This window comes from Manacus vitellinus, unplaced genomic scaffold (assembly GCF_001715985.3).
Source record: "Manacus vitellinus isolate BGI_N305 unplaced genomic scaffold, ASM171598v3 scaffold_22_pilon, whole genome shotgun sequence".
NCBI lineage: Eukaryota > Metazoa > Chordata > Aves > Passeriformes > Pipridae > Manacus > Manacus vitellinus.
Window position 1 is genome coordinate 2,359,316 of NW_021939632.1, and position 27,823 is coordinate 2,387,138.

Sequence of the window (27,823 nt, forward strand, 5' to 3'; positions counted from 1 at the left end):
TCAAATACCGAATCCCGCAGCTTTGTCTCTCTGCCCTTGTTTCACCCTGAAGTAGCACTGTTAACTCTGTTTTGTTTCTTCCCCCCACTCTCCTTTCAGGCGCAGCAGCTGCTGGCGCACCGGAGACCACAGAAATCCTTCTTTGAGACACTCATCAGGAGCCTGATCATCCTGTGCGTGGCAATAGCGGTGGTCTTGTCGTCCATCTCCATCTGTGATGGCCGCTGGCTCTTTGCAAGGGGGCAGCTCTTTGGACTGTGGCACTTCTGCACGGTTGGCAACAACAGCGTCCTGAAGTGTGTCACTGACCTCAGCCTGGCCCAGGTGGAGGGGCTGAGTGTGGGGGTGATTCCCATAAGAAGCATGGTGTCCTTTGCTGTTGTGGTTGCCATATTTGGCCTAGAGCTGCTGATGGTGTCCCAAGTCTGTGATGATGCCAACGCAAGGCGGAAGTGGGCAATGGGCTCAGTTTTCATCCTTGTCTCTTTTTTGCTGTCGGCCACTGGTGTTCTGAGCTTCTCCATCCTCATGAAGGATCACCTCACCTTCACAGGCTTCACACTGACATACTGGTGCGAGTTCATTGCTGCCTTCCTCTTCTTCCTCAACGGGATCAGCGGACTTCACATCAACAGCCTCACACACCTCAGGAATGGGGTAGGCAAAATCTAGGTGCAAAGGAGGTACCTCTGCCTTTGTGTAAGCAGCTTTGCCAATTAGACTGTAAAAAAGAGAGTCTAATGAAGTTTGAAAAGGATACCCTGTCTTAATTTGTGTACAAGGAGGGAAAGATGAGTCAGTCTTGGCACCTGTGGAAGACCTACCCACCCTCTGCGCAACACCAGCAAAGCAGAGACTGGGACTGGCTGCCATTGCAATGTGGTTTTCTGGAGAAGTGGATTAAAGCCAAGGGCATCCTGTTAAACATGCAGAGATGTGGAAGACTGATCTATCCCACGTATGCTGTTCTGAGGCTTACACAACACCCGTACTGCTCTGGGTTTGGTGTTGCTGTGCTTTTCTTCATGTTCTGAAGCCTCTGAAGAGTGTGACACAACTGTGGTGTGTTTCATGAGTTTGTTCTGTCATCTGGGACAGAGGATTTATGCCTGGCCATGATCGCTGGCATGAAGTATTGAAATTCTTCACTGGATCTAGCTCCTCCATTTTTCTTTCAAAAGAGAAGGCACGCAGACCTTGATATAGTCATATGTTTTGGTTTCTGTTGGCATGTTCCTTGTATCTGTCCGTCTCTCAGTCAGTTTTTGGGGGACACTTCAAACAGAGGCCCTGACTTGGGGTTAGGGGAAGGCACTGGGTGATGCAGGGGTACAGGGAAGGGTTGTGATGCTTTCCTTGGGCAGCAGTGCATGTTCCTGTGCTTGTGGCCTCTCCCCACTGTCATCACTCTTCTGCCACACCTAAAGGACACGTGCCAATTGGTCACCCAAACTGGCTCCCTCACAGCCCTTGCAAAGTTCACGGTAACAGGGCAGTGCTCTTGATTTCTTTTTTTATCTCTTTGGGGCAAGAGGAACAAGCTCTGCAGGGGCTTTCTGTGGCAGTGTGGCTGGGGAGACCATGCTGAGACCACCGTACCTTCTGGGGCGTGTTTTGGTTGTCAGGGTGTCCAGTGGGGCAGTGGGAAAACTGCTTATCCTGTAGCTGAGAGTCTCCTGTAGCACTTCTTATGGGAGGAGAAAGCTCTAAATCTTCCTGACCAGACCAAGTCCTTTTCTTCCCCTGACTAACAGCCTGGGAGGAGAAGAGCCCATGATTGCCTAAGGAGGGGCTAATGGGTGCAGCTCTAATCTGTCACAGATGGTGGAAATACAGAGAGACCTGGCCATAATCATATTAAGGCTGGTCTTCCTCCTGCCAATGTCCAAGTCAAGATCTCTATAATTGCTACAGCTTTGAAGTTGCTCATGGTGTCTTATGCAATAGGAGAGAAGACCTCAGAGGTTGGTTGCCCCATGTGTCCTCCCTGTCCACCATACAGCATTTGGATGCCCACGGATATAAATGTCTCAGAGTATTTCAGGGTTTCTGGTTTACTGTTTATCTTGTATCCACTGGCAAAGCTGCTTGTATTTTTGTTTTAGAACAAATGTTTCTACGTGTTCATCCCTATAGCTTGTGTGATAGCTATTGAGCAAGGCTTTAATTTCCTGTGCAACAAGTTTGACACAGTTTTTTACCTGAAACAAAAGCATCGTAGCACAGAGGCCAAGAAGGCTGTGTAGGTGAGCTAGGAGTAAACAGCTTTGTCTTTGAAAGCTCAGTCTTAAGCTGTGCCTGAGCTGAATGTACCACACTTGATGAATGTGCTCCTGTGGACTCTCTTGCCTTCGTGAGGACAGCATCCATTCCTTCTTGGATTTCTGTAACTTAAGACAACACTCCTAAGCCTGTTTTGTAATGCAGTTTCAGACCTGGCTTGCTCTGGACAGTGCCAGTTGTACTTCTGTATGTGAATCTACTTGTCTTTCTGTCAGGAATTACGCAGAGAGCTCCTGAAGCTCTTGTAATGTTTGGGGCTTTGTTGGGGTTTCTTGACCCTCTGTGCCTTTAACCTGCCTCTGGAAAATTGCACTGTGACTGTGTTTGTGAAGTTGCATTTGATTTGCTGAACTGCACTGTTGAAGACGTGCTGGTGGGCTGAACATGCAGATGCTTGCATAAACTAGTGCTGTTGGCTTTAGCAGAGCCATTTAGGCCAGAGAGATCCTGCAAGGTCTGGTCCCAAGGTGTTGGCACTTGGATGTTAGCAGATGTTAAGAGTATCTTAACTAACCAGGGATTCAGTTGTGTTGCCTATGGGCCCTCATGCCAGGCGGGACGGTTCCCCTGCATGAGGTTAAGGGTGTCCATGGCTTGTCTAGAAACATGGATGTAACTTCAGAGTGCCACTTTGGTGACATGCAAAACTGGAAATCAGCTCTGCATGTACGCTCCTTCGTACTAGTGGGAGGCTGTGCCCCCATCCCTTTCCCTGGAAGGCAGCCATAGCCAGACTGAGTTCCAGGCTGGTGCCTCCCGTTTGGGTTGGAGGGAGGCAGTGGACAATTGGCCATTGAGTTCATCCTAGATGTGGTGCAATTGTGAATGATTTTAGGATACTCTCTACTAGCTGAAGAAGAGGCCTTTTGTATGCTTTTTTCCCGACTGGTTTTGTGTAGTACTGCTTGACTTAATTATGCTGGGAGAAGAAGCATTTTGACACCTAAATATTACAAAACAAGGTTGATTGTCTTGGAGACATCCTTATATACAGCAACCTGTGCAGCAGCATGTCACTGTTCATTTTCTGAAGGCTGTGGAAGTTCCAAGAAATATTCCTAAAGTTTCTTAAATAAATTTTATTTGAAATAAGAACTGTAATTCTCTCTTTTTATATTTAGATATCGGGGTGAAGATTTAAGGAGATGATTGGGGTTTTACATAATCTCCCAGGCACCGTTCTGTTTTTGTGTACGCAGCTAGACTGATGAAGAAATGACTGCCTGGCACTTTGCCAAGCTCTGACCAAGGGAACTGAGGCCACTGCACGCTCCCTTCTCCTTTTCCCTCCAGTGTGTCTGCACCAACCCAAGCAGCCAGCACTGCTTTCGTGTCTTGCAAAACAAGAGGAGCAGTCAGCTGTGCTGCTTCGTGGGAACTGGAGATAACCTTCTAGGCTCTTAATGATTTCCTGCTGTTGCATGTGCTCTGTTTACCAGCTAAAGAGCTCTTTCCTGTGTCCTTCACCTTCCTTTTCCCACACTGCACCCCATGTCTGAAGCATCTTTGCTCTTTTCCCCAGCTCCGATTATTTGGCGTGCAGAAGTGGTATCTGAGTACAAATATATTTATGCATTTTTCTCTGAGCTCATTGTACTGACAGGTTTAGTTAAACGTCAGGAAAACAGATTCCCAGCTATGCCACTGAATTAGTTTATATAATCTCAAGTTAATTAGCACCTGGTGTTCTCTTTCCAACAGGAGAGGTCATTGGCCTGTCTCAAACAGTTTAACATCTCTTAAAAGCAAGTAATGAACATCACTTCTTGTTAATGAGTCGTTTAGGCTTAGTTACTAACTTTAATTGGAACCTTGTGCACAAGCTTGTGGATAAGAAAAAGGAACTAACAGTACAGGGCATGCTAGCTCGGGAGGTGTCCTGCCTGCACTGTATTTTCATAGAATCACAGAATGGTTAAGGTTGGAAGGGACCACTTGGAGGTCATCTAGTCCGGTCTCTGTGCTCAAGCAAGGTTCCCTAGAGCATGTTATTTTGATTTTAAGTCTTCAGTACCTTCTTCAACTGTGCTTGGAAGGACACCTGGAATGGGGTTGAGCCTTGCTTGCTTTTGCAAGTCAAGCGAACGTGATCAGAGGAAGATTACTGTCCTCAGCTGCCTTCTCTTTCCCTCTGCTGAAGCCCATTGTAAGCAGATAATGGCCCTTCTCAGCCTTCCAGGTCAGCTTGCAGATGCAAGAAGGGCCTCATTTCTGAGTGAAAACAAGGCCTGCCCCAGGCAGTGTCCTGGAAGGGGTGTTGCCTGAATTCCTGGGGCCTCAGCTTCACTTGTATCCACCCCATCTGAAACAGTCCATTTCAGCTCCCCTGTACTGAAGCATTGCACAATGCAATTATTCACGGCACAACTACTGTTTTTTGCTTCTGATAGTTTTGCTGGGAATTTCCTTGTTGCTGTCTTTGGAGAGAAAATACATTAATCACTTCTTCTTAAATTCATTAGCTCTTAGTCTGCTGATTAGCTCAGGCTGCTGGAGTTGCTGCCTGCCCTGCTGGCTTGCAGAGGGACAGCTGGCTCCTCAGGGGACCTGAAATAGACGGCTAGAGGCTGTCACTGCTGTCCCTGAACAATGACAACGACTTGAGTGAAAGGTGGTACTAAGCCCCTATTTACTGCTAAAACCCACCTGCTTTACATTGAATACTCAAGAGCAAGTGTAATGAATGAAAGGGAAGCTGGTGAACTCTGAATATGTTGTTTGTGTTCAGCCTGTGTGCCTTTACCTCCTGCTTTTTGCACTGCTTGCTGAGATTTATTTTCCTGTTCCTTTTCATCTGCTTATAAACATGTCAATGTTCCAGAGCTACGTAGCTCTTTTCTCTGGTATCCTTCAGCATAGTTAAATAAGCAACATCCTCAGCAGGGCAGGGAGCTTTTGCACTGCCTGCAGGAGATGGGGGAGGTGAGAACCCAGTCCACTGTGGTGGTATTTGGCAGCAGCTTCCAACGCCTAGGTGGAACCAGGACAAGGTCACAGCATCATAACTCCTAATGCTGCCTGCTTCTGGCTCCTTCCCGAGTGGACATGCTCTTCCCAAAGAGCTGAGGACTCTGAATGCCAGCTGACATCCGAGAGTTTTTGTGGAAGTTCAGCTCTTCACACAAACCGGGTCTGTGCTCAATGCCTGAAGCAAACGTGTAATACAGAATCTGGGAATAATTCCTCTTTTTTTTTGTTATTGCAGGCAAGACAAATAAAACCAAAATGGCCATGTAAAACAATAGCTTATGCTAGAACTTTTTTTCTTAAATGCAAAAGACCAGCATTTTATTCTGGGACATGTGGTTTGTTCCTGTTTCACCAGGGTCCTGTACAAATATGTATCAAGCTCAGCCTAGGCTCCCCCCAAACTTGTGCTGGTCCTTACTACATACTGCAGGGCTGAGCTCTTACACTGGCTTGTGGGAGGGCCAATAATTGCATCAGATCTAATTAATTACATGTTATTGAATCTCTGAATCTATATTTCTTCATTTATGCCGGAAGGAGGCACTTGCATTTAAAACAAACAGCTGCTTTGGCTTGATTGATGAATGTTTAATTCTCAGACAGTGAACATACAAGTTGTCTCATTCTTCTTGGTCGCATTCGTAGGCCAGAGAGAAAATTAAGGTTATATGTTTTCAGAAGTATCTGACTTGCTAAATGCACTGGGACAGAGTGAACCCCCGAGAAGGCTGGAGGCTCTGCTTGGCTTGGTGAGTTGGCAAAAATGAGATCTTTTACTTAAATGTTCATGGAGGGGCTTTTACTTCTCCCTTGGTCACAGGACTGATCCTGCTTCTGCTCTTCCTTCCACTTGTTTTGGCTGAGTTTTAAAGGACAAAGTCAACTTGAAAGCTTGCTACTTCGAAAAAAAATTTCCTGAATAATGTCAGTTTCAAACAGTGCTAATAGCACTCAAAAACCTGCTTGTATACAGGTTATTTAACCTTGAATGCATCCTTTGAACTTCTCTGTTTGTTTGCCTTCTGATAAAATGGCAGAAGCCTACCGTGTAGGCATTTGGTGTGATTAAAAGCTCGTTAGGGCAGTTTTGGCAGAGGGGGTTGGGAAATGCCGCTCAGGCAGCATTGGACATACCATGAATGTTTTGTCAATGTCTTTAGGTGATCGGGAGGAGGGAGAAGAGATAAACACCTTTGCTTTCCATTCAGTCATCTTTGCCCTTGAAGAAACCCAGCCAAGAATCGCCCCAACTAAGAAACTGCAGATACAAAATCAAGTAGGAGACTTGGTTGCATTTCTCGGACAACTATTTTATCCTTTTCCCATTTAAACCAGGAAATTTCTTGTTTATGTCCTTTAGAACATAAAGCTGTAATAGCTCCAATACCTTGTGACAGCATATTACAGTGCACAGTCTTGCAGATTTCAGCACACTGGGTGATTGGAGACTCTAAAGAGATTTTTGGTAGCCAATATGGTATTTTTTTTCACCAGACAGGTTCTACTGTCCATTTCAATTGAGTTTTAAACATCTCAAGTACTTTCATTTCTTCCCTTGAAAGACAAAATGGACCAGTCTCAGAGGTACAAACACAATAGGAATGAGCTATCTTTCTGAAGTTTTTTTGGCCACTCTTGGAATATGCAATAACAGCTTTTTTACCATTTCAAAATGATACAAATATTCAAATTGAACCACTGTTGTTTCCAAGGTCTCCACTGTTAAAAGAGGCAAAGGAAGAAAGCTTTGAACCTTGATAAATTTTAGGTATGTGTTAATTTTGCATTTCAAACCCACAGGCTGTGTTTAAGGATGACGTGTAACCTTCATCATTTAAAATTGAATGTCCTCCCAGCTTCCACAGCAGAAGAAATGGAGAACAACTAAAATTCACCAGCCTGGATTAGCCTGGAAGCTGTTGGAGAGCCACATGGAAAATGAAAGGTCACATTTAAGGTGGAAATAGCAGCTGAAAAATACCGATGTGGAAAGAAACACAAATTACTGTGGCCAAAAGCTCAAGGAAGAGTTTTGGCTCATTTTGCTTTGCAAAATAACTGTGGTGCTACACAGGATATACATGAACAGATGTGCTTCAAGAACTGTTGACCTACAGCCAAGTCCTGCTTTTGGATACGTACACAAGACTCCCAGCTCAGCCCATGGGACTTAGCCATGTGTGTCTGAGCATGGAGGGATCCTCCAGGCATACAGTGTTAAAGCACGCTTGATCTTTGGAGGGTTTCTCTCCTGTGCTCTGGTGGGCTCGACCTCACCATGTGCATCTCTTGAGTCAAGCCGCTTCCTCCGTTACTCGCTGAGGTGCTGAGGTGCTGACGCAAGTGTTTGCTTAAATGCCACTGCCTCCATTTTCTCTGAACTTCCAGCTGAACCTAGGTAGAAAGGTCACAAAATACTTAGTTCAGCTGGTTTATCTTGGAGGCCTGCACTGTGGAGAGCAGTGTAACAGGAAAAGGAGAGCGGGCTACCTGTGCCAAGGCTTAGGTTTATTTATTTGACCCTCAGTTTAAGGGGTTAGGCTAGGGCCTGTTTCTTGATGCTTCCAGTGATATTGTTGCTGCAGCCACACAGTTTTCTATTTAATTGCAGGTAAAACAGTCCACAGAACCTAGCTGGCCTTAGTAAATGTTTGGTTTAGATTTTTTCAGAATTTTATTATAACTTATAAAAACAGGATATTTTGGCACTCTGAGGTAAAATAATAAAAAAAAAAAGGCAGATTTTATTTTCAAAACAACTTTTCCTCAACCCTGTTAAAGGATTGGTCAGAGTATTTCAAACCCCTCCTTCATTTCAAAGTGACTTTTTCTTCTTAGGCAATGGTTTAGCATTTCAGAGTGTAAGAAGCCCGGGAGTTATCCTGAAACTACAGAGGAAATGGTCCCTCTACCAAAAGCTTTAGCTTATGAGAATACTGATAAATTTGGACTGGATATAGCTCTTGATAAATTCCCTCCCAAGGATCAAGCAAAGAAAACAGCCATGGGATGACAGGTAGTAGCACCATACATCAGAAACAGCTGGTTGTCAGTGTGACTGTGTGCAGGATGGTGCTCCCACCCTCCATTCCCAGACAGTAAAAATGCTATCTGATTCATGAAAGGGTTGCAATAGTTGAGAGAGAAGTTTGCATCTGGCATACAATTACTTAGGCTTGCCAGGTCCAGGAGGTATTTCATGAGTGATGTTAGGTAGCTGGGAAGAAAACCCTCAGATAAAACATGTCATTCTTTGGGGAATGTATCCCACTGATTAATGAGGCATGCTTCAGCAATAAAAAGGAATGTTATACACACTAAACTCACCTCACCATTAAGAAAACAATAAAGTACAGCCACAACAAAGCCCTAAAAGATAAAAAAGAAGTGGTCACAGAACTGCAGTTCCAGCTTTTGAATGGGGATGAGGCATCTCAAGGGAAATCAGACAGCTTGGCTTTGCCACTGGAACTCTGCTCTGTTGCGGAGTTAGATGTTCTGCCTCTTACTTTAAAGAAATAATAGCTTGTCAGATATTACCTGGAATGATCCAAGAGCCAATTCAAAAAACAACTGAATTTCCATTGTGCCGCTGCTTGCATCTTCAGGGAAAAAAGCAAAGATGATGTAGTGGACCCCAAAGAGAGGGATGAGGAGGAGCGTTGACTTTGCAAGTCTCCTGAGAATGAAAACAGAGGGAAAGCTGGTGTAGAAGGAGCAAGAAGAGCTCAGGTGGACTTACATGGCATGTAGGGGACATACTTGTATTGGTTGAAATCACTGCTCCGTCTTTCAGGTGATCTGAGCTTCCTCATCAAGATTCTTAAAATGTTGACAAAGAGAATGAAATTAATCTGAAAAGAAAATAAAAAATGTAAGAATGCAAAAACAAACACAACACAAGCAGTATCCACTTATGTAACTGCCAGCTATCAGCAGAGCCAGTTTGGGGTGTTTGGGCAAAGCAGGCAGAAATAGTGTCCATGTCCACATCCCAGTCTCTGTCCCTGCCTCTCCAGCCCACCTGGCCACCCTGGGCTTGGGTGCTAGCTGCTTTCACTGCCTGTTTGCTGTAGCTTTAGTTCTGGGCATGATCGGGGCTTATTATCCAGGCAAATCACCAACGGGAAGGGAGGCCAGGTGCATTGGTAGGAACTCTTCTGGCTTTGGAGTTCAGACACAACCCACTTTGGTTGCTAGCAAAGGGGCAGCACGGGAGCTATCACTTGCTAACTGGGACTGCAAGTGCCAGTTGTTCCCTGCCAAGAGACTCAGCGTGATTTGGGATCATGGAGGCAAAGTAGTTAAAAGTTGTGAGAGGAGAATTGACACTGGAGTTCTTCCTTTTGCATTTTCCCCCTCTCCAAGAGTGGTTATCAGATAGAAATGCTGCTCTGCTGCTCAGTTTGGGTGAAGATGAGGCAATAGCTGTTTCTGCTCGTTTGACCCTCAGGCAAAGAGTGGGAGTTGCAGGGAAGGCACAGCCTGGGGCTGATCTTGCACAGCCCCAGACCTGCACCCCTTTTGCAACACCCTGCACCACGTCAGGCCCTTAACCCTTCCCTGTGCCTGGAAACACCATCCCAGAAGTGCATTCCTCTGTGGACATTGGAGCAGGGCTCTGGGCTATTGGGTTTCCCTAAAAGAAGCAGGTCCATTGGAGATGGGACAGACCCTGGGTTCCCTAAAATTATTGGATGGAAAGAGAGCAAGTGTGGCTACGTGGGTGTCTAGAGAAGGCTGGAAGTTTGGGGAAGCTGGGAAAGGATGAGGAAAGCAGTAGAGCTGGGAGGAGGTAGGGGTTGGGAGCATGAAGGAAAGACGGAAGTGTTTCAGGGGTTTGGGGAGGAAAAGGAGGTTTGGGTCTGGGGATTCTGGGGTTTTTAACCCATTAGGCCAGGCACGAGCCGTGTAGGCTGAGCAAGACTTTTCTTAGATGAAAACCACAGGGGAAGGGAGAGCGGGGGATTCCTGCCGGGAGGAATTGCCCGCGGGCAGCACAGGAATGAGCATGAGCCTGAGAGCACAAAGGTGTTTATTGGTGCTGTTTTTCTGCCCTTTGAACTGCTGAAGGCTGTGAGGAATACAGAGATTAGATCTGTGTTCTTAAGAACTGGCTGTTTGTTTGGTTATGGGCTTGAGTAAAGCCTCTTTTTGGGTAAAGAGGCAGTCATGTAGGCGGCTCCTGCCTTCTGTGGCTACACTGGACATGATCTGCGTTCTGAGGGAAGTGAGAAGGCAATAGCAGGTGGTGGCCGCCAAAAGATAAACTAAGATTGTGCTTTTTGTCTTGTAGAATGCCTGGGTCTTGTTGACATTTAAAGTGGCTCCCAGGGTGAGGGTTGTTTCATTAAGAAAAATAAATGCCGTGACCTCCTTAAGTTGATCCCATATCACTTGTGCTGTCTTGTGGAGTTGCAGGATTTCTCACTGGTAAACCAGAGCAGAACTTTAACCCACCATCTCTACTACCTGGGTTTCTGAGGGTGTACAAGTGTTTCAGTTTGTGTTTTGCAAACATAATGGTTCTTACTGGCAATGCAAAAACCTCAACCTGCTCTTGGGTTCTCGCTCAGACTGTCAGCAGGTTACTTAAGAGCAACCAACAGTTCACATGTTTCTGGACTAGGGCTTCAGACAGGTCACTGCAGCGTGGTCTGACCCAGAGCATCTCCATGGGCAGAACAGCAGCTCCAGCCCCTTAGTACCTAAGTCTCTGAAGGTGAGCACCAGCAAATATTCAACCACAGCTGCTGAGTATTATGTGCACCAAACTGGTCTTGCCATCACTACTGCCATCACTACTGGGCAGGTTTACACTGAGTTTCAATGCCTGTGCCTTAATTCACTGAGCAATGCCATTATAGTATAATTGCTGTCCACTGATATGTGGAGTGTGCAGTCTGTGAGTTGTGTTCATTGCTTAAAACAAAAGACAGTGGTCATGTAAGGCAAGTTGGTTTTGTTTTTGCTGAGAGGGGCATTGACCAGGACACATAAAGGCACTTGTACGGAAATGTACAGCCACTCGTTCCTCCTCTGGAGCCTTCCCTGAAACAGTCCAAAACAAGCTTCCACAAGCCAGCCAAGTTCATATGCAATCAACAGGATGTGGAAACCTGATCTTCTTCAGGCTCTTGCTTCTTGGGAGGACACTCTAGCTTTCCTTGTGAACTTAGCTTTGGGGCATTAGTGACTAAGTCCTGCTGAGCAGAAGCTGCTTAAGCAGTAATTTATGTGTCACACCAGTTCAGACACATGTCTAAGATCGGTTCATTAACACACTTCTAAAGCATGTCAAGTAGATGATGTCTGACTTTACAGTATTTGAAAATACAGTTTGAGTCTGCTTGTCCCAGAAAAGACTTACAAAAATAGACAAAACTATGGGGCCTCTAATGATCCACCAGGTATTGGCATTAGTGTTAATGTCCCAACACCTGTAAAAATAGAAGAGAGGGTGCAGTCAGTTATCAAAACACTGGTGTCTTTTCAAAGAGGTTTAGTCTGTTTTGCACCTCAGATAGGCCCCTATTCCCTTCTCTACAAAATTAATTTCCCGTTCTCACTTAGTGGTACAACATATCTTACAGAAAACTGTCCACCTGCACTGGACAGCAGTTTGACCTTCTCGTAAAGTACAAACACTGTTCAAAATTTTGGAAGGGAGAAAGAGAAAGGAACCCAGTTTCATCATTCAGAAAGTCAAATACAGATACTGAAAACATCATGAGCTGAATTCATACTTGAAAGCTACCTTCTACCCTTGAAAAATGCTGAAATGGAATTTGATGTATTTCCTCAGGTTGCTCAGCTACTCCCACCCACACTAGGATCCAGGCTCCCACCAGAGTGGGATGCTGGTTGATTTACTTGGCTGTCAGCAGTTAGAAATGAGCAGGATCCCATGGAACAGCCTGCACAGAGGCTGCATGCTCTCCCTGGTTTGCCAGCTTCCTCCCCTCCATACAACTTACCCAATATTTTCATGGAACTGCCTGGCAGTCGCCCATGCAGCCACGAACACAGCTGGGGCACCTGCAGTGGGAAAAGCTAGTTACTGCTTCAGGAGCCCATCCCAAAGGCAAAACAAACCCAGTTATTCTCACTGAAGGGAGAACCAGTACCCCATCCGAGGACAATGAACCACCAGAGGAACTTCCTTTCCGAGAAGAAAGAAATAACCAGGAGAGTGTGGAGGTACAGTCCCTCCACGAGGAGCCAGCTGTAGTTAGACATGATGCAATACTGAAAGAAGACCATGGTGAGCTTGCAGCCAGCCTGAGGAAAGAGACGATAATTAGCTTTTGCCTGGGTTTGTATCTACCTTCTAACAGAGAGAGCGAGCTGTAAATTAATCTTGGCAAATAGAGATTTTATAGCAATTAGGGAACTAAATGGGTGTCCTCGAGACAAGCATTCACATGACAAGAAAGCAGGGCTGGAACTGCTAAGTGCATTAATCAACTGCCTCACTAGAAGAACTGAATGTGTCATGGGCACATGGATTCAGATTACTGTTTCAGAGGAGTTTCACTATTACTGCCTTCTTAGTATCAGTAACATTAATATCACCTTAGAGAAGCACGTAAATGTATCTATCAATCTTTTTTTCCCCAAGAAAAACAGTTGCTAAAGACAAATTAAAATGTGCTTAAAATGTTCTTTTTCAGCAACAAAAATCCAGCGAAACTGGTGGGTTAAAACAAAACAAGCTTACATTTGTTTCTCTCCCTAATTCTTGTCTTTTAGTTTAAAGCATTGACCATCATCTCCAGCGTTGCTCACCCCTCTGCACGCCCAAATTTTCAAAATATTTTGCAGCCAGTAAAAAGAAAAAGGCAAAAGCATTTCAAAATTTGGAAAGTTCCTTTCCCAGACTCTCTGAGTGCAAACCCCTATCAGGTCTCACACTGAAGTGTAAGTGTGAGACCCTATAGGGGTTTAATGTGTTCTCGGAGAAGGGGCAGAGCATACCTCTCTTCTCCCATAACCCCTCATGATGAATGTAAAGCTGGGATGGAGATTTCCTTCCCTGTTCACTAGATCCTGCTAGGATCCTGCTGGGAGACTGAGGGGTGGAGCAAGCTGGAAGGCAGAGGGTTACCGTTTGTGCCCCACAGTAATTTATGTCTTCGGAGGAAAACAAAACGGCATCCTTGATGAAGTTGGATGAGGCTCGCAAAATGAACGATGTGAAGAGATGCATGTGGATGTAGTTCCTTGTGCAGCGAAGTCTTCTGTGAAAAAAAGAGAGAGATCCTGTGAAGTGACATTCCTTGCCAGTGTGGGGAGCCTGTGACTGTAAACAGCAGGTTTCAATCCTTAGTACTGCTAAACTGACAAATGAAAAACAATGTTGTTCTGTCTGTGAAAGAAAGAAAGAAAGGCTAATACATCTCCCAAGAGGAATATCCTAGGGAAGGCCTTAAAAAGCTGCAGTCACATCTACTCCACTCAGGTACTAAAACAAGCTGTACCTTGCCAGAAAAATTGTGATTTCATGCCAATATGCTTGTTCTAGCCTCCCTCCCTCTTTCTGGAGCAACACAAACCCAAGGTGTTTATTCATACCTGGGTGAATTTATTTATTCTGCCAGCACAGTTCACTTGTGCCTGCAATGATTTCTGTACTAAATCACCACATAATCTGTGTCTGGAGTCCGTGCAGCCTGAATATAAATTTTCAAAGTATTTGGGTTTCCTTCTACCCAGACATGCTGCTCTGACATTTACTGTAAGGGAAATTAATTTCACTGAATAAGCAGCACAGTACAAATTCCAGGTTACAGGGGTGCATGAAGATAAACTGACTGTCAGATTGCTGGTAGAAACTTGAAACACCTTGCCAGAAGTCAATGCAGTGACACTTAGAGCAAAGTTTTAGCCACAGTCTGAAGTGGAGAAAAGAGCAGCAGGGGGAAAGACGCTCTGCCCAAGGGATGCTGAAATCATGGGAAGACCTCAGCAGGGAACTGGTGCAAATGCCATCTGGAACATTCATCCAGCTACATTTTCAAAGAACTGGAGAGCACAATATAATGAGCAGATCTGACATTTTTTGGGAGTCAAAACTCAGAAATAAATTTTGTCACTGATTTCTGTGAAGGTTTTCAGGAATACTTCAGTTTTTAACTTGCCCTGAAAGTCAATTGAAGGATTTGTGTCAGCTGAGATGACCAGAAGTCCTGACCAAACACAAACCAGGGATGTTTCTCCTCACCTGAAAGAGGCCAGGACTGCTAAGGCTATGATTAGTGTCACGAGGGAGGTGCAGTATCCGACGGTGTACATGGTCTTCAAGGTCATGAAATAGAAACGCTGCAGGGAAACACATAATCACATGTTTACCTTTGTCTGTGGGGTAGAGATTAACCCATGCCAAGAGAAAGGTGTGTCCTCCTATTTAATGACTAAATTTTCTTGTAAAATCAGCTACTGAAATTTTACCCTAAGCAACCTATTCCGATCATTTGCAGGAAGCATTCATGCTGAAAACTACCAATAACAATAACCCCACCTGAGTTAGATCACAACATCATTCAGTCTCTCCTTAATATGTTCCTCCCCCAGGGCCCCAAAGCAGCAGATCTGTGGTCATGGGCACTCAGACTCACTCTTGCCTCGTTGGTCGTGTCATTGACATTGTAGCCACAAGCAATATCAGGTCTCGGATATGGGTCTGACCAGCCCTCACTTGTACAATTTCTGTAGACAAAACCTGTGTGGTAACAATTAAAAAAAAAGACAGAAGAAGGTATGACCATTTCCAATTGTATCATTGTTCTCCTCAGGGGTCAGTCACCACAATGTAGGGTTTCTTCAGGAGCCAGGAGAATACGTGCCCCCAGGCAGTGCACTCTGCATAGCTGGAGGTGAAATACAGCTGAGCTAATTCTGTTGATACTTGCCCAGTGTACTTGTGTGGGTCATAATATTGTTTGCCCACTCAGGGATGACTGTGATGGATGTGTTTTTATTAATTGCAACATAAATAATACTGCTCAGTACATCTAGTGTTTCTTGGCCACTATTCCAAGATCAGCAAACACATGACTTGTTCACAGATTCATACTCCATGTAAACCTGATATTTTGCTGAATGGTCCCACCTCCTTACTGTGGTTTGTCATGCTCCAAAGGGACAAAGTAACTGTAGATGGTCACAGATTTTTGGTGAGATTTAAATGAAAACTAAAAGGCTTTTCCACATAGCCCATACCAGATATTTTTTTAGACTGTTGATTTCCTTTTTTACTTGGAAATTAAAGGTTAGGATGAGATTACCCTCATTTAAGTTCAATTTCTGAAAACTGAATGCTTGAGTCCAACTGTGTTCCACACGTCTGTCTTTGGAGAAAAACTGGCATTTGGAGAATCCAAACTCATTTTTCGGACAGATATTTGCAGAGGGCAGTTTGTCTGACCCACTTCTGCTGACTTTTAGTTTCCTAAAGCAGAGTGAGATGGATCCCCAGCAAGTTGAATATGATTGAACAGGATAGTTTCAAACTCATCTATGTGAATGTTTGGCGCTAAAGTGGAAGTGGGAAGTCCTGCCCTACACACCTGACAATCTCATTGGAAGAAAATTACCCTAGCAGGCATGAAGGTTATGTGCTGAGGAGAAAAGAAACTATTCCAGAGAAGTGAAACCACTGCCCACTGTCCTAATCGCATTTAACTGTCAGGTAAGAGCCATTGTTAAGAAGCATGGAATGAAATCCTGGCTTTTTTACAGTGATTGCAATGTTAGCAGGGTCTGAGAAGGGACATGAAATCAGCAGCCCTTCTTAGTACAAGCCTTGCCAGAAGGCACAATAAAAGTTTGGGTTTTGCCCACGCATTTAGCCATGAGGACTCCAGGGCATCTAGCTCTTGCAAAACATCCCCACAGTGTTGAGGGAACAGAGGGAGATGTATATGCAGCAGTGTTTGGCAATGGTTTATGCTCTTTGGAGCCCTGCTGAGATTGTCAGGACAGAGTGAGGGCTCCTGCTACCTCTGGGCTAATGCTGGTGACCTGACAGCATCTCTGCACTTGATTTGAACTCACCTCTGTAAACCTGTAGGGCACAGCAAACATGCTGAGAACTCTGAGTGGGAAGAGCTCTGGGTGTGTCTGTATCAGACTATTGTTCTGATTCTGTTTTGAACATCTTGTTCCAGCTTAGCATCTTTGAAAGGGCCAGGTTTGCTTTATAAGGCAGGTTTTCTGTGCCTGCTGCAATGCAACAATAACAGGAAAGAAACGGCTCTCCCAAACAGTCCTCCCCAGCCTGCCTTGGCACTCAACAAGGGAGTGATGTGGTGACAGATTCTCCACTTCAGCATCAACTACTAAGACACAGCATACTTAACCCCGAGCAGAGCACTGTACTTGCAAACACACCTGTAACTGGTTTTTGCCTGAGGCTGTCCAAGCAGATCAGACAAGAAGGTGTGAAGTTTTGTGTTGGTGTTCTATTTCATTATATGCAAAGCACAGGAGATGATGCCAGGCATGTTATAGGGGTGGACATGAGCAAAATTTCAGCAGTGCTCCTTGTTTATGGGTGACACACACACTGGGGAAACTGCAGCGTGCCCTACTCAGAGCAGAGTTGGGGTCTGCAGGCTGTTAAAGGATCAGTGCTTGGTGTTTACTGGTACCATGTGAGGCTTTTGAAGTTGCCTAGGCAAAGGGGAACTCTGGCTAAAGAGATGGCTGAGGAACCGGGGCCATCAGATTTGGCTTTCTCTGCCTCTGAATCCTCACGATTGTCACACCTTCCTTCCTTTCTTGCCTGAGACACAATGTGCAGGTCTGGATGTGAACTTCAGTTGTGTTAATCGGTTCCAGATAATTTTGTTTCTTTGGTCTATTAGGTGGGAAGGGACCAGACAGTTTGGGCTGCAAATGCAAGTCTAGATGTCCGAACAAAACTCAACAGCACAGAGAGCAGGGTTTGGGCAGCGCTCAGAGCCATCTACATGGCTTAACCTATGGGCCTTTGGCATTTGTGGCTGCCCATGTGCTTTGTAAGTGGTCATGAGAGAAAACTTTTGCTTTTCTTTTGAAGCAAGCAGATTCTTTTTCAAAATTGCTTCAAACAGAGCGATGACTGTAGCAGTAATTAAACGCAGGACTCGCAAGCCCACCACAGTATAAAGTCAACGAAGAATGTAGCCATGAGAATGAGGATAAATTATTGCTGATTTTGACCCAAAATGCCAGATGCAGAGCCAGAAATAAGATGCAAATGCCAATGGACGACATCTTGGGGTTCTATTTTGAACACTGTCACTCTGTTGTTTATCAGAAGTGGTTCAGCTCTCAGCTTCTCGTTAAGGAGGGCAACTAAAGTGTAAGTTGTTAGACTATCTCCAAGATAACGCAGTGAACATTTGAGATGTAATTATGACCTTTGGATGTACAAACTCCTGCTTTCCTCCCTGGTAGGAAGGCCAGAAGCAGGGAGCAGTTCCCTCTAGTGGCCGTACCAGCAGGGATTTCGTTTAAGGGCCGGTATCCCTACACTAAAGATTTGTGAGCGAATGTCAGATGGATGATTTCTTCAGCGATCTGTGCCTTTGTGTAGTTTATTCTTTGTCTTTAAACCAAATTATAGGGCTCAATGGGCAGATACTGTTCGTGTGTACAGAAAGTAGCACGGTATTTATTTTAATCTGAGTGGCTCACGTCTGATTTTATTTAAAGAGCACTAAGTGCTTCTCTTCTGAATTATCTAATCTTTATTAGACAATCTAATACTTTGTCTCCTGTTCCTCCCTTCATAAAATGAATTTGTCTGCTTTTCTGTAAGTACTGGACCTCACTAATCCATGCCCTATAACTGAAGAATGCAAAACTCTCTTCTGATTGGAATCATTAACTTGCTAAAGAGAAAGGTAAGCACATTTCTTAGGCATTACTTGAAAACTAGAAATGAACAGAAAGCAGGCTTACTTAATAGCTCATTATTACTGTAGCCTACAGGGAATAAATTTCATTTCATTTCTAGCTTAAGTCCCAGGAAAAGGACAAGCATTGCTTGAGCTCATCTCGGTTTGACTTGAGTGTTTTGGTGAGCCATGAAACCTGAGTTTCCATGAGTTTGTGCCACTTGTGTGGAGCCTGTCAGAGCCAAAGGATAAACTCCCAGTGCAGATTTCCTCTTGATGAGGGCAAAAAAGGGATCTTTTCTGCCTATTTGGCTGGATGTTTTGCCAAAACTTGTGTGAACTTAATGCTGTGTGAGGTTTTGTCCCCATCAAGCTCAGCTGAGATCATCCATTGGCTCCAAGAGTTATTAAAAGGGGAAAGCAGAAATAAACACAGAATCTAAGTGGAGAAAACCCTTTCCCTTGAGAAACCATGCTAAAAAAGCCTGCTTTTCAGGATAGCATTTACTTCCTGTACGTTTTTCCACCTGGCGAAGAAAAATAAACACTTAAAACATCTTGCTACTATAATTCCAGGCTTTTCCATATTTAACTTAGTGTTGGAAACTGAGCTGCTAACTGGCCATTGTTCTTTGAAGGAAGCAGGGACAAAATTTCACTTCAAGTTCAGACCTGACAGTGGCATCTTTGTAAATAAATAAAAAATAAAGTGTTTCATAAATAACAGTTTAATAAAAAACACCTGGGCAGGAAAAACATAATTTTAGTGTTACCTTTTTTCCCAGTCAGCATCTGGAAGAATTCAGGGCAGTGAGCATTGACAGTCTGTCCCACAGTGGATGAAGGCCAGCAACTCATGTTATCCCACATTCCAGCACACCTGCCTGGGGGGGCAACAGTGAAATACCATCAGCATCTCCCAGTGATGTGACACCGTGAAACTCCTTCCAACAACAAAACACTGTAAAACATCTCCAAGCAATGCAACACCATGCAACATTTCCCCACGACCAGGGCAGCTACAGGAACAAAGGTGCTCAGTACTCTGAAAAGCAAGCTGGGTGAGACAGAGCAAGTCCTGCTGAGACCTGTTGAGACCTGGATAGGACAGAATAGGTCCTGCTTGCTTCAAACCAGCCCCAGCAACCTTCAGACCTGTCCCTTTCTGGTCCTTGACTCCACTGGTCTTTCCTAGACACACAAAGAGCAACTTGAGTCATTATGAACTTCACATCAGGCCCTTGACTACCCATCTCTTTTCTGGAAACTATTGAGTGGCCCTGGGAAGATGAAGGAAACCACATGTGAATTTTTTAGCTTGCTTTCAGTCTTTCTAAAGCTTCCACTTTGAGTCACCCTAATGGCTTCCTTACATAATATTTTTGTAAACAGGAAAAAATACAACTTGATGACCCTGCTTGAGCAGGGAGGTTGAACCAGATGACCCACTGTGATCACTTCCATCCATACCCACTCTGTGATTCTGTGATTCTGTGACTAGGAGTTTAAACAGTTTCAGAATTATACTGGGGAAAGGAAAGTGAGGAACAACATCAATGTCATTCTTTTATCACCGTAAATAGTCCTCTCTTTCATTTATGCCAAGGCTGTGCTGATGTGAATAATGCCAACAGACCGCTTGCTGGGCTTGGCTGCCTAGATTCACCCTGTTTTCCCCAGTTAGGTGCAAGGGCTGCTTATTTTAAGGATGGGTTTGTCATGGTCCACTCCCACAGTCAGGGTGAGAAGGAAAATTTTCCAGTTGCACCCTTGGCTTGACTGTGTTGCCTTCTGGCAGGGCTGGTAGAGATGGAGCTGATCCAATGGTCAGTGGAGCACAGCATGATGGGGATCTCTACTTGAATATCTTGCTTAGGTGCTGGCATCTGGCATGGATGAATTTTGGCCTGCAGTGCAGAGTGTTAATAGAGAAGACCTACACTTCATGCTCTTTGTACTACAGAGAAACTGCAATCCTGCCATTTGTTATTTTGCTCTTTTCCAGATATAGACTGAAATCATTCAGGTTCATTCCCTTTTGCCTCCACTCTCCATCCTTGGTTTTAGCACAGCTTTCATTGTGGGTTTTGTAACAAGATAGGGGAAGAAAAAGGCCGCTGGAGCACGCCAGCACCACCGTATTCCTGGTGTACCCAGACATGTGCCGTCTGCCCCGCACGCTCCCTGAAAGTTGAGGGGAGGAAATGCTGATCAAGCACCTCCTCAAACGCTTCATGTTTTATAAGCCCAGCCTCCCATTAGCCTGACAAAAATATTTACATTTCTAGAAATGCATTGATTTCCTCCAGCATGACAGTGCCTGAAAACACAGCTCTAGTGTTCTCCCTGTGCCAATGTTTGTAGGACTTGGTAACCATTTACTTCAAAGCAACAGTTTAATGGCAAACAAAACATCACCTTGGGTGATATTTATGCCTTGACATGGTGCATTGTTTGGGTTATCAAACCTTTGCCAATGCCACTGGCATAAAGCCCCCAAATCAGACTCAGTGCACAGGAAAACCTGGCAAAACTACAATGTTGGGGTGGTTTCTATCCAGGAGGAGAAAACAAACCCCAGAGGAGCCATTCCTCCTGTGGTGGGCTTCTTGCCATTCCTCGTGGACCCATCCCTACCTAGCTGAAGAGCCTTGGGGTGGAGGCAAAGCACAGCAACACCTCCCTGACATCCCTGTGCTCTTTGGGATCTACCTAAAGTAGCAAACAGAGCATTCCCTGAGCAGCAATACATGGTGTCACCATGATCAGAGGTCCCGGATCTCCAGTAGCTTCCCTGCCGTGCTCCCAAGAGAATTATCCTGTCTTCACTCATGCACAAAAAAGAGCATAACTGTGACTTGGGTTACTTTAATGTTACACTACGCCCTTTACCAGGGTCGTAGTATCACAAGGGCAGAGTCCCTTTTCCTTTATATTGCAGCAGGATAAGAAACACTTAATGCTCAGGTACTTTGTGCCCGATTCACCAGCAATGAACCCTGTGTGTTTGTGCCATCTTCACAGGGATGTGAGCACTGCAGCAGAGATGTGGGTGGGAGCATGGTGGGAACTTGTCCCCTGCTTGCACCACTCAAAGATTCTGGGGCAGGCACAGGACAGATGGGGTATGGAAGGTGACCCACACCCTGCAAAGCCACCTTTCTCCCTCCCTGCATGACCCACCAAGGGCATGCACTGAATCCCAGAGTTTTGTTCCTCTCTTCTTCAAACTGAAGTCCCTGTGTGGGATTTTCTGCACATGCACTTCAGACATGCAGATACTTAAAGGCTGGAGGTATTTTCAAATGTGTTATTACACAGAATAAAAGTATTACTCTCTAATTTATCCAAGTAAAAAACCCGTCTTAGGGTTCAGTAGAATTTTAGGTAGAAGTATCCTGTTAAAAAATTCCTAGTAATGAGAGGCCTCAGGGAAATTTTAAGATGTGGATCCAACTTAAAACTGGATTAAGTCTCTGCTGGGGAGATAGTATTTGGCCGAGATAAAATAAGACCATCTGTAAAATGGGACTGCCTCCTAATGCTAGTGCTGGTCCATATCTGCACAGTCCTGTGAAGTTTAACTTGTCTGCATCTATGGAGCTCTGGTGCAAAGGAAACAGTGGAGCCATGTCAGAGGACCAAAGCAGAGGAATAGATAGGTTGACAAACCACCCTCCTCTTTGCTGAAGGAAACAAATAATACTGATTTATTCATATCATCAAACTTCTTATAGGCAATGAGACAGATCTGTCTTGTGGAGTATCTGCCATAGGGTACCCTGTCACTGCTACAGGGGCGCAATGCCCTGAAGCTGTGCTCACACTCATCAGTCTACAAGGCTCACAGGGACAAAACAAGATCAGAGAAAAATGCTAAGCATCCTAAGAAACCAGGTGATACATCTTCCCTCTGAGTCCTGCCTTTGGGCCAGGTCACAGTGAAACGGTTCTGTGTCTCCAACACTCCTAGAGAGGAAGGCTTTGAAACTAAGAAAAAACCTCAACTCTAGCTTATCTCTGGCCAGGACACCCTGCACACAGCATGTCTCATGGGAGCTCCTTCACTTTTCACTCTGGTGAGGACCTTGCCGTGTTATGGTCTGCAGAAGTCCACTGAAGTAGTTCAGTTTGTGAGATGCTGTGAATGACACAACCCCATCCTCAGTGCTGATGGCTGGTAATGTACAAAAAATACATACAGTGCACCCTGTGAGACGCTGACCCAGCTGCTGCCTGGGGCAACTGACACTCAGTTCATAGGCAAGCTTTAATAATCACTTGCAGTTATTTCTCTGAGACCCCTTGCACATGAACACACTTGCTCAGCTGTGAAAGGAAAGCTGTCTACATGATGAGGACTCAGTACCACAAAACCTTCCCAGGCCAAAATACTCCTTTATATGATGATAAATCCTCACTGAAGTGCAAGAACTCTGTTATGTGGCAGTAAGTTAGAGTAAGGAGGAAGCAATGAGGACCTTCAGGACATGTGATTTAAATGCTGGCTGCTGGTCTTCATTGATTTTTAAGGCAAATACAGTTAAGTAAATTTGTGCTTACTGGGGTGACTTTGTAAATTATCCTTGTCCAAGATGTGATGATTGATTGCAATTTGCAAGACCTGGTTGCTGGTGTGTTCCCTAGTTGTGAAGACTACAGTTGAGCAACTGGATTAGAAGGTTCCTACAACTCTTGCTGCCACAGTAAGGAGTCAAAATCCCACTCTCAAAGGCTTATAACAGATCTTAAGTGTTTTTCTGCTCCTAAATGAGACATGCACACAAAGTGCATGCCTCCTGTGGGGAGGGATGTGAAGGTATCTGAGTTTGAGGCCACCCAGCTCATCTGAGAGCATTCGTTCAGCCTTTACCTGAGCTCAGGAGCAGATCATTTTCAGTCGTTCTGTTCTGTGCCTCCAGGGAGAGAGTCTCAGCACACTTTTCTTCCTCCCTTTTCAGGACGCTCAGGAGGTCACAGATAGGTGGAACAGCTTTGATCTACAAATTTTAAAAGCAGTGTAATCACTTTTCCTCTTACAACTTCTATCATCTCAATAGAATTTTCCCGTTTTATGCTCACATTCCCCATGCAAATTTATCAACTGATTGAGGGCAAGATTTCCTTGAAATAGAGACAGTTTCCTTGAAATACAGTCAATTTTCATAATTCAGTCTGCATTTTTATAGTAGCAGCAGGCAAGCACAAACTGAGTTTATGTCTTCTCTCTTTTCATGACATTACTGATATCTAGAAAAATGTGTTATTCTGTTAAATAAGTACATGAGCAGGATGCTCTTCCCAAAGACTGCAGGAATCCAGGACACTGCTGGAGTCTCTTAGAGTAACAGAGAATTAATTACTCACCCCTGGCAATTTAAACCATAGATCTGACAGGTTATTTTCCTGGGCACAAGTGAGGTAAATATGCCCACTTGTTGCAGACCACCCGAGCCTGTTTTACTGCTACTGACCAGTTGCAGAAACCCATCAGAAAGCAGAATCTCACCCAGATTTTCATGAGAACTTAGATGGTAATTTGTCCTGAGGTCATTTTCTCACCTTCCCATCCTCCTTTCTCATAAAATAATGTTAGTGTTCACTCAATCCTTATGTAACAATTAAATGTGTGTTTATGTTTCATGTAGCTAGACCAAAATAAGTGAATATCAAACAACTACAGACCATTAAAATTATATATATTGAAAATCATTGCAAAATTATTTGCAGGACAAGGTCCCAGTATCATGCAGAAAAAAAGTACTTTTACCATTTCTATTATTTTATCAGTTTCTATTCTTTTTGACAACAAAAACACAGAATATAAGTGGATTTTCATTATAACAAATTAGATAATTCCTCCCTCGTGAATAAACCCAAAAATCTTTATAAATTCCCACTATGGACCTTTTATGTACATATATATATATGTGTGTATATATATATATATATGCATACGTATATGTACACATATTGAAAAGATTAAAAGCCAGTCATCAGGATCTATTAGCTGAAAAGTATCAGATAGAACTTTTTTATGTCCTTTTTTTAGGAAAAGTTAACCCGGCAGCATCATACTCCTGCTTAACCTAATCCATCTTGTAGCATTGCTGATCACTTTCAGATTAGATTTGGGATAGAGAATGATCCCTGAAAACCTTGTAATGAGAACTATTACTTTTCTACAATTAAATTTTAGCCTAACAAACATCAGAGACCATATTCCCATTATTTTGGCTAGAATTTTTCTGGGTATTGTATTTTTGAACAAAGTTTGATCTTTTCAGCAATGTATCATACCTCATCTAATTGGTCTGGTGTGTTTAAATTCAGCATCCCTCTCCCTTGTCTTCGTGTGTCATGAAATAAATAAACTAGAAACCACTTGGTTTTGCACAATGTAATGAATTTTCTGGAATCACACATACAAAGAATTCAGATGAAATAAACTATCCTCTGATGCCAGGATTTAGATGCCTTTTTAATCCATGTAATCTTTGGAAAAAAATAAATTTTAAAATCCACCTAATCTTTGAAATGTCTGACTGGACTAATATGTCTAAAGAAATGTATTTGCATTTAATAGTTTCATTTGTTAGTTGAAGGATGAATTTGATAATTTCTAATATTGTCAGATCTTTTTTTTTAAATGTACATTATTTATCACCCTCTATTTTTATTTGCTTCCCAGTAGTAAAGCAGTTTACTACATTTTCAGACTTCACAAGTACAAGTATGACAGCTAAGTCCTATAACATACTCTACTGCCCAAAGTTGCCTTGAAAATATGTTAAAAAACAATATTAGTGCTGAGCATTTGAAGTGGCCAACACAATTTGTCTGGGTTGCATGTGGCTTGTTAAGATGATACTGAACATATGTAAAAATAAATGCTAGGAGTCATGTTAACGATCTCAGAAACAGGAGAACACTTCATCTTAAATAAGCCTCTACATTGCGTGGGCACTGTTTTCTTTTAAGAAATGTAGGTCCTAAGAAAGCTTTTGTTCCAGAAAGATTTAAAGTCTGTGTTATTTCTTTATGGCTAGAACGAGGCCACACGCTTTTAGCACACTCAGCTGTGAGGACCACCCTGATGATCTGATACAGCATTACTTTCTCACATAAAATGTGTTGTTCAAGCAGGAATATGGCATAGTTAATGCCTTACAATTACTGTTTTACCCCACAAAGTGGTATCCACCCTGCCCTTCTGATCAGCTAGATACCACTGCCTGGCAATAGATGTGCAGGTAACAGGATTTTAAGCCCTGGGAAAGCAGAGAAGCCTTCAGGTGATGGTTTAAAACCCTTGCTTTCCACAAACATTGTCCCTGAGCCAGTCTTTGCCAACACTGACATCCAACCAGGCAGGCTGGGTGTGAGTGTGCGGATGTTTGCTGAGCGATGTGAAACCCCACTCTGCTGCCAGCTGTGCTCAGTCTCACTCGTGTTTACTATTCACAAGTGGGAGCAAAAAGCCTCCCCCGCAGCTGGAAATCGAGGAGGAAACGTGCTGTTTCTATGTCTCTTCCTAAACAGTTCCCTGAAGCAGTTCTGATGTCCTTAACACTTTACCAGCTACTAAATTAACTCTATCCCAGCAAGGCAGGGGACAAGACATCCTCATATTATGCTTAAAGAGAAGGTACCAAACTCATTCCAAACAGAAATAGCTGTGATAACTCAATGTCCAGAACAGGTAAAAAGCTGCAGTTTGTAATATTGATAGCAACAGCCAACTACAGGTTTTAAACTGTGAAATGAATGGATCTAAACACTACTTATTATTTATATTTGCAGCCACAAATTTCACAGCCATTTCATTTGAGAATAAGTAGGTTTCGTTTAATGAGAGGATTTAAAGAACAAAAGATGCCTGACAGAATCAAAGTAGGTGTTTTGAAAGCTAGAAAAAGAACAAACAGAAGGAGGTGCTCTTGGTGACACCCTGAGCAATGACATCTATTTACAGAGTCCTTTAGGTAGAACTAAGAACAAGAAACCCAAATTACAAGAAAACCATCACAGTCACTATTTTTATTGTAGGAGATGATCAAAAGGCAAAAAGTTTGCAGACTTCATTCACTCTGCAATTAAAATATCTAGGCAGAGCTCAGGTTTTCTCAGAGTTGGAACCAAATCCCCTGCTGGGACAAATAAATTGATCTTTCCATTAGTTGCAATGAAACAGTGATTTGATCCTTCCCTAACTTGTCACATCCAAGCTGGACATCTTTCACCCTTTGTTTTATATGCCTTCAAAATCTGAATGAGCTGAGCAGCACCTGGAAACCACAGCCCAGGTTCTGCTGTCCTTCGTGACTGATCTGAGAGCCCAGAGATCAGCAGTGACAATCTACCACAAATCATAAACCTAAAAGAAAGAAACTAAACTTTGTGGGTTAAACATTCCCCCATTCTGAGTCCAGGAAGGCACTGCTAGAGGTGGGCATTGCCCCTTAGGGGTTTGATTGCTGGTGTGAATCAGTAGAGCTTCCCTAAATGGTGTCAAATCTTTTTTCCTTCCTCACAGAATCTGCTATGTTTACCAAAGCAGGTTAGTAACACTGTTGTCTTTATACAGGTGGGGAAAACTGAGGCATCCAGCACCTAGTTATCTGTGCACTGTCAGTTAGTGCAGGAAGCAGCAGAAATAAGAATAAAATTTTAAAAATCCCAAGTTCTACACAGGTCTTTTTAAACAGACACACCACAACTTCATGGAACAGAGGTTCAATTACTCATACAACATGTGATTCCATGCAAATGCAAATAAATAGCTCTGAACACCTACCGGGACAGTTGAAATCCAGAAGATTATCACCCAGATTGTCCACATAGTCAATGACAGTCTGTTTTCTTCATACCTTGTGCATCAGAGGTCAGCAGGATGTTTTTATACTCTCCAGTGTGGCTCCTAGCTCTTTTCACTTTGTCCTTTTCCCTCCTTGCTTTTTCTCCTTCCCAGCTTTGACCATCCTTAGCCAATGTTTCTCTCCAGCTGCTGAGCTCTAGAGAGCATCAGTAGTGAAAGGACCCCCCCTCCCGTCCACCCTGCAATCTCTCCTCCTCCTGCTCTGCAGAAGCGTCCTGTCCCAAGAATTACAGCACCTCTCTTGAGCATGTTCCTACTGTCATCCGCCTCCTTTCCCAGCTATTATTCACTGTTATCGATGGGTGTCGCTGGGGAATGATCATTCCTCATGTCCTTCCATGACAAGGGATGGAGCAGGACTCCTGTGCAAGATGTCAGCCCCACAATGGCAGGGGTAATCAATCAAGGGGAAATACAGCCCTGGAATAAGTGCTCTGCTGAGAAACCGAGTTGGAGGAATGTGACTCAGGCTGCCTGCACTGCTTCTGCTCTCGACAGCTCTGCATATCAGCAAGCACACGGCCCAGAGAGCCAGGAATCAGCAGGCTGGCAGGTTCTGCTGCAGGTGAGCTGGCTGCCCACAGGTCCAACCAAGCCCAGGTGAGCATGGCTGCTGCAGCCGAAGACAACCTCAAGTCTGGGGTAGGCACCAAAGAAAGGGTAAACAGGGTATCGGCTCTTCCCACCCCTTCCAAAGAAGACTCCAAATGCTCCCTGGACTTTACTCCCTTATCCAACATCCAGAGAAACAGCCAGTCTGCATTTTAACCCAATGCTATAGGTTGCGAGTTGTCATTGCATTTGGATC

General features: G+C 44.0%; 2 protein-coding genes across 2 annotated transcripts; one reads left to right on the top strand and one right to left on the bottom strand.

Moving 5' to 3' along the window:
* TMEM37 (transmembrane protein 37) lies at positions 1-3,378 on the top strand (the record flags this gene model as incomplete). Its single annotated transcript, XM_029959887.1, has 1 exon — positions 1-3,378. A coding segment is annotated over one exon (672 nt), but the record flags the coding sequence as incomplete, so codon positions are not given.
* Positions 3,379-7,423: 4,045 nt separating this feature from the next.
* SCTR (secretin receptor) lies at positions 7,424-27,113 on the bottom strand. Its single transcript, XM_008922951.3, has 13 exons — positions 26,935-27,113; positions 23,011-23,137; positions 18,911-19,021; positions 14,871-14,974; positions 14,477-14,574; positions 13,361-13,493; positions 12,381-12,534; positions 12,231-12,291; positions 11,624-11,693; positions 9,016-9,107; positions 8,794-8,932; positions 8,581-8,622; positions 7,424-7,647 (listed from the first exon to the last, which is right to left on the bottom strand). Exons 1-13 carry the CDS (start codon positions 26,977-26,979, stop codon positions 7,471-7,473), a joined length of 1,353 nt encoding a protein of 450 aa, XP_008921199.1. The 5' UTR covers positions 26,980-27,113; the 3' UTR covers positions 7,424-7,470.
* Positions 27,114-27,823: the final 710 nt, after the last annotated feature.

Excerpts from the sequence above, each read along its gene's own strand:
- SCTR (XM_008922951.3), bottom strand. The coding sequence starts at position 26,979 with ATGTGGACAATCTGGGTGATAATCTTCTGGATTTCAACTGTCCCG. Across the intron at positions 14,975-18,910 it reads GATGCTGACTGGGAAAAAAG|GTTTTGTCTACAGAAATTGT; the intron begins GTAACACTAAAA and ends GTTACCACACAG. Across the intron at positions 9,108-11,623 it reads CCATAGTTTTGTCTATTTTT|ATTAATTTCATTCTCTTTGT; the intron begins GTAAGTCTTTTC and ends TTTTCTTTTCAG.